Source organism: Astatotilapia calliptera, chromosome 17, assembly GCF_900246225.1.
Source record: "Astatotilapia calliptera chromosome 17, fAstCal1.2, whole genome shotgun sequence".
NCBI classification, from domain to species: Eukaryota; Metazoa; Chordata; class Actinopteri; order Cichliformes; family Cichlidae; genus Astatotilapia; species Astatotilapia calliptera.
Genome location: NC_039318.1, coordinates 6559521 through 6569334, shown reverse-complemented (window position 1 = coordinate 6569334; position 9814 = coordinate 6559521). Strand labels below are relative to the sequence as shown.

Below are 9814 nucleotides of genomic sequence, written 5' to 3'. Positions count from 1 at the left end.
GATAGAATCTGACAAAACAAAATAGCTCGAAAAGGCAAAAATGTCTCAGAAAAGTTCAATAAAATAAAATGAATATAGGAAGTCTAAAAAGTAGCAATCTAAATAGTATTCTAAGTGGGTTATGAAAGCTGTGACACACCTTTCCCTTAAAGAAAGAAGCTTGTTGATTTTTCTTTATTAGTTATTTGTTTATAAATAATGTAGTATAAATAACCTGCAAGATAAAGATCAAGAAATGCAAGGCAAGCAGAGTTGAAAGTGCAATCGTATATGAGGCGTAGCATGGTAATCTATATTTTCAAAATAAAAATATTTTTCATATTTGGAACGTTGCTACGGAATTTATTTTGATAGTATCACCCGGAAGGGTTTTCATAACAACATTGTATGGCATCCGGAGGAGGTTGTCAATTTATCTGTAGATTTTTTATCTGTTTAAATTGTTCTTATCACTGGTTGTGATGGCCACTTTAATACTTTTTAGTAGTCTCTCAGAGAATTTTTACTTTAGAGTAGTTATGCTTTTAGCTGGTTATCTGTTCCTAAGCTAACACTAGCTTGTTTGCTGACGTTATGTAGCAAACAGCTGTGGGGCAGCTGTCTGAGGGTCGCGGGAGCCCGAAACGCTTTGAAACGTCAAGGCAGGAGTCTTTGTGTTCACTGTGTTTGTGTTCCAGCAAACTGCAGGGAGTCGTAATTAACTTTTTTAGTCAGCCAAATTAAAAACATTTTTCTGTTTTCCCCCAAGCTGCACGTCTGGACGAGAAACTTTGTCTTATGTCCATGCAGGCTAAAACAGGCTAATACTTAAAGTTTGCTTTTCTTTAGTTTGAAATGCACATGTTTAACTGTCCAGGCGGCACCATGGCTGACGACCCACAGAGAAATTTTCGCTCTGCATACTACGAGAAAGTGGGTTTCAGAGGAGTGGAGGAGAAGAAGTCCCTGGAGATACTACTCAAAGACAATCCTCTGGGTGGGTAACGGAAAAATTATCGCTCGTGCTAGCATAGGTAGCATAAGTGTAAAGTCTCTTGCTAGCTAAGCGTCCGCACTACCATGACAATAACAATATACCTGTAAGCCAATGCTATGCTATAATATAATCTTACGAACACTTTATTAAAGACACCTGTTCAGCTACTATTACCGCAAATATCTCATAAGCCAATCACGTGATAGCAACTGAATGCATTTAGGCATGTAAACATAATCAAGATTACCTGCCGAAGTTCAAACTGAGTCTTGCAAAATGAAGAAAGGTGGTTTAAGTGATTTTTGAATGCGGCATGGTTGTTTGCATCATCTGATTTGTCATCATCGGAGTGGCACAGGCCACTCAGGGGTTTGCAGAGAAAATATGCACTGTGCAGCAGTTCTCTTGGTGAAAATGCCTTGTTGATGGCAGAAGTCAGAGGAGGATTGCCAGGCTGCTTGAGCTGATAGGGAGGCAACAGTAGCTTAAAGAACCACCCATTGGAACTAGTTATGCAGAAGTGCCAATATGAATGCACGGCATGTAAAACTTAGGAGCAGATTGGCTTCAGCAGCAGAAGGTGCCACTCCTGTCAATTGATAACAGAAAACGGAGACTCTAATCGTCATGGGCTGATTGGAATTGAACAGTAGAAAACATTGTCTAATCTGATAAGTCTTGATTTCTGCTGCAGCATTCAAATGGTAGACGGATGAATGGTTAAAATATGGTGCACATAACATGAAAGCATGCATCTTGCCATGTGTCAGTGGCTCAGGCTGGTGGTTGGTTGTTGATGGTGGTTGATGGTGTGTAATGGCTTGAGATATATGTTCTTCGCACACTTTGGGTCCCTTACTAACAACTGAGGAACGTTTAAATGAAGGGCACCTTCTTGGTCATGTTGCAGGTTTCCAAGGAGGAAAAACATTCCAGTGTTAACATTTTCCTCTTTTACTGCCACAGATCTCAAACTTGAATGAATAATTGAGCAGGATTGTTTTCCTGAGTCATACACTGTAAAATGGAGTACATCTTTCTCCTTCTCCCTCTCCCTTATCTTTCCAGCTTGGCTTCTCGTGTCTTTTGTATAGTCTCGCTTATTCTCTAACCCTAAGAGAGTCTCCCAGACTTGTTCTCTAAAAACCTAAAGAAGAATTATGGATTTGGTCCCTTAACGAAACTGACAACTCCTGGGCCTGGGAGAGCCCAATTGTCCTGTGGAGACGTTTGCTGCCGGGTACTCGATGGTTGGTTGCATCATGTGTCTGACGACGCTCTCGATGGAGGACATTGAACGACATCTACCAATTTGGAACCACAATAGCAGAGTTCTGGCTGATTGGAGCTGGCTCGGGCCTGGCTTATTGAAGAACAAGAAGCGGCTACAGCTGTTCAAAATCCCACAAGGCTGGTTGTAAAATTGGAAGCTGTTTGTTTCGCTAACCAAAACAACTACCATCTTTATCTCATGCGGCACCCCCTGGCGCCAGCTGGATGCTCAAGGCAAAAGCTGATGGAAATAAAAAAATTCTCCCTTAGATAACAAGACTGTGTTGTGACTGCCTCCCCCCTCATTCAAGACCACCTGTGTCGACCTAAGATTGCTGACTTTTGCCTAACTGACTGAAGGGACACTTTCTCTTGGCTGAACACGGAACACACACACGCACATGCACACATATGCATGTACAATGACACATTTTTCATGGTTTTTTTTTGGTCTGGAAAAAGCCAGACCAAAAAAATAAATAAATGTATTTTTATATATATATTTTTTCAATTTCCCTTTTTTTAAACTTCATACCTGAAGAGTTTTGCTCTCTTACAGATTTAGAAAAGCTAAGCACCTTCAGTCAGAGGTTCCCCCTTCCTTCCATGTACAGGATTCATGTGTGGAAGGTACTGCTGGGTAAGAATCACATGCGATCAGGTGTTCACCCTGTCACCCTCTTCAGTTGTGCAGATTTGACTAGATGGGTAGAAACAAAAAATACAGGAGAGAATCACTTAGCTATTGTACTGCACTAGTCTTTAAAGATTTTTTTTAAAAACTATATTTAAAATATTCATTTTCAGTAATTGTGATTTGCAGTATAGACATATGCAGCCATATGCAAGGCTAAGAGCTGCATGTAAACACATGTTTCGTTTACTTCTATTTCTCTTGTTTGGAACTTATTTATGCTAAATAGGTTAATCTGTCCAACACAACTGAACACTGCACTCCTTTTTTAAAATTAACTCAGTTTTGTTAAATGTGTATGTATACATTTCTTAACTAGAAGTCATCTGTGCCTGCAGGCATCCTACCTCCACACAGTGACTCTCATGCTCTGGTTGGGGGCTACAGGAAGGAGCAGTATCAGGATATCCTGGAAGCTCTGGAAGTGATGAGATACATCAACTCCTCCACACCCTCCACCCATGTTTACTTGCGGATGTTCCAACTGGAGAGCCAGACCCTCCCGCGATGCTCTGAGACTTCACCCCCGGTAAAAAATAAAGTATATCAGTCCATAATAAGCGAAAAGGATGTAAATTTGTGTTTTGTCACATATTTCTTTCTTGTAACAGTGAAGAAATAATTCTCACACTGTTCGAAAGCCTGTTTGTTTCCCCTTAAATGGTGCCACATTTGTAAAGAAAATGCATTTGTGGGTTGAGCAGCAGAATTTAAGATCAAACAAAAGATCATAGCAACAAAAAGTACATCAAGCAAGAATTCACAAGACAAAATAAGCAATTGAAATTATAATGTCATGCTTATAACATCTAAAAATTGGAAAATAAAAAAATGTGATGATATCAAACTACAGAAACAAAAGTCTGGATAGTGACTAAAACAACTGCCCAAGAACAGTCACAGGTATCACAGATGGTTTATTTAACTGTTTTTTTTTTGTTTGTTTTTTGTTTGGGTGTGTGGGGAGATGTTAACACGCGGCGTCTTGGTTTTGCAGTGAACAGGGCCAATCTACAGGGGTGGCATGGTGTGGTATGTGCCACCCTAAAATAATCTTTTGCCACCCTAGTTTTGCTTATGACAATGCTGTTGATTAAAATAAGCTAGCATTAACAATTTGAACTTAGCTACAGTTAACATTGAATCTAAATTCTAAAACTGAATTTATCCCCTCTGGTAACTTTTTCCTACTAGGTTTTTATGGGGAGCTTTTTGTGTGTAATTTTTAGATCGGTTGTGTTAATACAGTATGTCAATGAAAAAATAGCTGTAAATTCAGACATGTGAGATTGAAAATAATGATACTAACCAAGGCATTGTCAATAGTATTACACACATTGTGTGTCACACACATTCCCTGAGTAGATACCCCTAAAACCTATGCCTATTTTTATCTTCTTCTCCTGTCCTTAAACAAACTGAATGTAAGTCTACATGCTGCCAATGGAGAGATGCCAAAGTGTGTTTTGTTAATCTTGTAACAGTGACAATAAAGATTCTGTTCTATTCAATGAAAGTGTTGTTGTATAGCTGTTTGATCGTTAAGAAACAATGACCACATAAAAAGTACAGATTTTATTTTAAGTGTTTTTCTCTGGGTCTGTGTTGTTGATATGTTTTCTTTTGTTTTTTTCTTCTTCACCAGGATGAAGAGAATGAAGACTTCCTCTCCATCAGCCGAGCCATGGAAGAGATTGTAGATGATCCTGTTGACTGCTACTGGCTCGTCAAGTGTTTTGTCAACCAGTACCATACAAAGTTTGGAGACTCAGTACCTCACCTTGTAAGTGTTTAATGTTTAGTTTTCATCATTTCACACACTGTACACCATCCCGAGATGTGCCAAGTTTCCAGCTACTAGCTCTTTGTGAAGCACCTTTTTGGTGCAAAAATACTATAAGCCTGTCAAACTGTTTGACATTGTTAATAGATTAACTAAAAGAACGGGAATAAATTGGCGTTAGTGCAGCTTTTTTAGATACGTTTTGTGATAAAGGTACATATGCAGACACTGCGTCGCTCACAGACACACCACAAGAAGATTGTTGAAAAACGACAAAGCAAAAACGATAACAACATAAGCCTCATTAAATGGTTACATGAAGGTGTTCAGTAGTCAAATGAAGTAACCCAGGCGTTAGCTATCTAAGTGAGCCCATTCAAAGTAAAGGGACAGTCTTGGTAACATATGGCCAGGTGTGCTGTCAGCACAGCAGCATATTTTACAAAACATAGTTTAAATTGGAAAAATATGAAGAGCTTTAATGCACAATGCAGGTGATACAATAAATCTAAATCCCTAATCCTGCTTCATAGTACAGGCCTCAGATGTTGACCAGAAAAAAGACAATGGTTAGAAAACATTCTTCAATTAAACGAAATCATTTTCTGGATAGTTTTGGTCACAGAAAGGATAAATTGCAGTAAGAATTGAGGACAAATGATGAGAACTAGGTGATGAAAGTGTGTTTATGTAATTTCTTTTCCTGTACGTCAGTTTTTAATGAGCAGTGTGAATAAAAGACTGCTCATCTTTGTGAAGTTTAATAATGTTGGAGATAATGCTGCACTGATAATGTTGTTATAAATAACCCTCGCAGCTGTGTGCATACAGACAGCTGTTCTGCTGAGTCTAATGAGTTTTTTTAAAGGCTGCTTACTTTCTATTTAAGGCGAACTGTCAAAGTAGAGCTGAGGCCCATGCACGTGTGCTCCGTTTCACACAGTTGAGGATTTTAAAACAGTGACAGCTGTACTTACATGCAGTGTTGGGGAGTAACAGAATACATGTAACGCCTTTACGTATTTAAAATACAAAATATGAGTAACTGTATTCCGTTACAGTTACCGTTTAAAAAGGTGATATTCAGAATACAGTTGAAATAAAGGGATTACACGGCGGTCTTTTCCTGTTTCATATGTTGGGCTATATCCTCTCTATTTTTGGTAATTCCACGCTGGTGGAAACTCAAACAAAACACCCATTAAGAGGCTCTAATGCCTGTGTCTCAATCTCGCGGCTCACGTCTACTTGCAGCCCACATAATGACGTGATGAAATATTGTTAAAAATTATTGTTCAAAAAATTATTCAATATGAAGGCAATAGACAGAGTGTTGCAGGCATAGGCCTAAAGAATGTAGCCTCATGGGCAGTGTAGCCCAGTTGTAAGTAAGCTATTAAGAGTCGACTGTAGACTCGCCTCTCTCTGTCTCTCAATAGCAAAGTTGGCCTAGACAACAAAGTAAAGCTAGTTTTCGGCTACGAGCCCGACACGAACCCGACGTATTAGCCAGAGGTCCCTTTACTACGGTTCGGAGCTGTGGACCTGTTTTATATCCGCGCGATTAGTTTTCTATACGAGATCGCTGCAAAAAGTGCAGCCTTACCTAATGTCCACCTACTGTTACTCATTTATATTAAGATTTAAACATCTAGTTGTTATTGGTATGGCGAGTAACCTTCAGTAATAGTAATAAATCACACAGCAATAGTACATTCATGTAGTTGTAAAAAGCATGATAATATATTAAGTAATCCAAAGTATTCAGAATATATTACTCTCATTGAGTAACGTAATGGAATACGTTACAAAATACATTTTGGGGCATGTATTCTGTAATCATGTAATCTGTAGTGGAATACATACACCTTCCCAACACTGCTTATATGTTTATAAATTTGTGAATCTACATATTTTGATGTATTTTTGACAGAACGCTGAGACACTGAGTGAGAGTGTATCTTGGTGTAACTTCAATTTGTACAATCTGTATAATGCATAATGGTAAAGTTCTCATGATCCAACAATCTGAATCACAAAGATCTTAAAATAAAGACTTTGTTATTTTCCTCCTGGGGTAGCCAAAGAGCCTGGAGCATTATCTGAGTCAGGAGGAACCTCGACTGCTAAACCATCTGAAGAACAGCGGAGCCCTGCATCAGCTACCCTACAACCTCTGGTTCAGATGCTGCTTTGCTGGCTGCTTGCCTGAATCCAGTCTGCAAAGGTCAGTTAACTGTTCACTCCAGAAGCTGCTCATTTCACCATCTTTGGATTGAGCCAACAAAACAAGGGTAGCTGCATTCTCATAAGCTAAAGGGCATTCTTGCATTTCTTTAGCATGGAGTCATGGCAGCATGGCAGAAAACCTTTATATAGGGTTCCACATTGTGTCTTACTCAGAAGGCTGCCAGCCATCTTTTCTTCATCAACCAAAGTCACAATTTACAAAGAATGGCATGGCTCAACAAGCCGTGTAGCAACAGCTGACTCTACCCAAAAGTCCATCTACAGGAACTGTTGAGTTTGTCGATTTCAGTGTTAATGAATAAGCAAAAATTGTCAGCATAAAGGTGCATGAAAGCTGCACTTTGTCCGGATTGTCTTAACTGTTTGTCAAAGCGCTCTGTTACTGTGTCATAGAGGTCACCTGAAGGCCAATTCATGGTTTCCACATTCTCAAGGGTTTGTGGAGTGTAGCCGAAAATTTACTTCCAGCATAAAATGGATTTTTGTGTTGAGGACAGATTACACAGATTTTGGAGGTACTTTCTTATTTATATACAATTTATTTACAGACCCAGAGAATAATGAAACACATCGAACAAATTCCATAGCTCTTGGCTCACCTTGGGAATATCCTACAGCCTTAATTAGTAAATGTGAAGTGACAGCCAGTCTTTTTAAAGCATGTGAAGTATTAAAAAAAAATTCTAGTAATTGTATTAAATTTATGTTTATCAAACTTTAACTTTAAGTGTGCTCTAGGACGTGCTGGGTAGTATGTTGGCTCTTTTATTGGTCTGATTGTGGTCTTCCCTTGTCTTTAGGGTGTGGGACAAGGTGATCAGTGGCTCGTGTAAGATCCTGGTATTTGTGGCCCTGGAGATCCTGCTCAGCTACAAAATTATTTTGATGGGCATCAACCGGCCAGAGGGCATGGTCAAATTCTTGTGCAATGTAAGTATAAGAGACAACTGTGTCTCACAGTATGGGTCCAACAATACCTGGATTCTGATAAACAATAAACACTCCAGCCTTGGTTTTTGAGTTAGTACAGTAAATCAGATGCAGATACAGCAGTTACAGTTGGCAGGATTTGTAGGCTTTTTTCTGATGATATAATTTTGGATGAAATAACATTAAGATAAAAAGAATGTACAGGCGATTAGTTGTTCCTAGTTAATATTGTGCTAGCCTAATTTGGCCTCAATTAACATGCCCAAAATCTGCAAATTCATTTTTGGATAATTAACCAACATGTTTTAAATACACAAGTGAGTTTGATTGATGTGCACTAATACAATTTAGTTTTTTTTTTTAATATCTTACTTCATAAATATGCAGTTCTGCAAGTGTGTGTTGCTAACTTCCAGCTCTGTGATCCATTATTTCTGTAAAACAAAACAAACAAACAAGCAAACTGTCCACTGGAGTCAATGGAGATGATCGGACTCTTACCAGTCGGGTGCTCTGATTCGACCCATTCAAGCAGACGTTGCAGGTTCTGGTTGTGACTGAATGACACTTAGAATGTATAGAATGAGTGAACACATTTTTTTTAATAAATCTTTTTCCTTGTGCTGTAGTTCAGATAGGTGAGAGACATCAACTGGTGCACTGCCAAAACACCTGCTGCAGTGTCAGAATGTAGATGTAAGACTAAACTGATAGCACTTGTTTGGGTCACTGGGTGTATTCAACTGAACGAGTCTCATGGTGAACTGGACGTCCTTGACCTAACAGGACAGATAGATGTACAGTTGGACCCCTACGTTGTAGCTTTTCAAATCCAGACACATATTCTCTCCTAGCATGTGCTTTGTATGATATTTCCCTTCAATCTCTCTTCCAGATACCGCAGGAGAACACAGATGCCATTGTCACTAAAGCCATTGATTTGTGGCATAAGTACTCCGGCACCCTGATCCATGCTATATAGCAACACGGAGCCAGACAAGGAAAATATCTGGAACCAGAAGTAATCTTCTTTCCTGAAATCCACCTGGACTCGCAATGCTTCACTAAGACACTGCGGCACTCGCCGTCCACGGGGCTTTGTCTCTGCGTAACTGAACTGAACTGAAAACTCATCATGGCTGCTTTTGATAAACCATGGGGACCCTTTTCATACTGTTGATTTTCCAGGTTTCCCCTGCGACTCTGGCAAACCATTCTGGTGAAAGAGACTTGAGTTGGTGGTGGGTTGGGGGAAAAAAACCAGACGAGGCTGTAACTTATTATTTTTTTAATAAGTTTCTTTCTTTAAGAAACTGCATACATCATAGAAGACTCACAATAAATTAATACCCACATGCAGGTCTTTCTGCTTTACAAAAGAACATTTGAAAATCCTTTTAATTTATGTACATCCTCTTAGAATTCTGAGAAGAGTTTTCTCAAAACATTTTTTAAACGCGTACAAGTGACAGTAATATTACTGACTCTTGCATACGCACACACTCAGATACACAATCATAACCCACGCAGCTTGTTCTCACCAATAACATGGTAAAAACCTCCAATTCATGGACCCAATCTTAAGTGTAAACCATTAAAAAGGGAGAGGAAAAAAAAGGCAAATCGTAAGGTGGCAGGATTGACACGTTTCGTACCAAAAAGGCTCATGTCAGACAATAAAAGGTGAAATGCAAACACAGTCCTTCTTGTAATTCAGCAGAGAGCTCAGTAACATTTTACTGTGTCTACAGATAATATTCTGTATCAAATAAACAAGGTTATTTGGCAACTTTGAAATCCCTGTAAACACGCCTGTAGGCACAGTGACACAGTGGGTTACTGAACTCTTGATACTCGTCACTCCAGAATTCTCCATTCAAGGTGACGGCTTTCACAACAGGTCAAGTTG

The 9814-nt window shown here is 39.1% G+C and overlaps 1 protein-coding gene across 2 annotated transcripts; it reads left to right on the top strand.

Annotated features, from left to right (window-relative positions):
- Window positions 1–331: 331 nt before the first annotated feature.
- tbc1d7 (TBC1 domain family, member 7) lies at window positions 332–9600 on the top strand. Of its 2 annotated transcripts, XM_026147250.1 has the most exons (8): window positions 332–403; window positions 857–976; window positions 2808–2888; window positions 3281–3471; window positions 4588–4725; window positions 6807–6952; window positions 7776–7905; window positions 8801–9600. In XM_026147250.1, the coding sequence occupies exons 1-8, from the start codon at window positions 388–390 to the stop codon at window positions 8885–8887; spliced, it is 909 nt and encodes a 302-aa protein (XP_026003035.1). In that variant the 5' UTR covers window positions 332–387; the 3' UTR covers window positions 8888–9600. The 2 variants fall into 2 exon arrangements, with proteins under 2 accessions (XP_026003035.1, XP_026003034.1); XM_026147249.1 differs by lacking the exon at window positions 332–403 and having other exon boundaries at window positions 410–976.
- The last annotated feature ends 214 nt before the right edge of the window (window positions 9601–9814 follow it).

Excerpts from the sequence above, each read along its gene's own strand:
- tbc1d7 (XM_026147249.1), top strand. The coding sequence starts at position 835 with ATGCACATGTTTAACTGTCCAGGCGGCACCATGGCTGACGACCCACAG. Across the intron at positions 4,726-6,806 it reads GAGACTCAGTACCTCACCTT|CCAAAGAGCCTGGAGCATTA; the intron begins GTAAGTGTTTAA and ends CTCCTGGGGTAG. Across the intron at positions 6,953-7,775 it reads CCTGAATCCAGTCTGCAAAG|GGTGTGGGACAAGGTGATCA; the intron begins GTCAGTTAACTG and ends CCTTGTCTTTAG.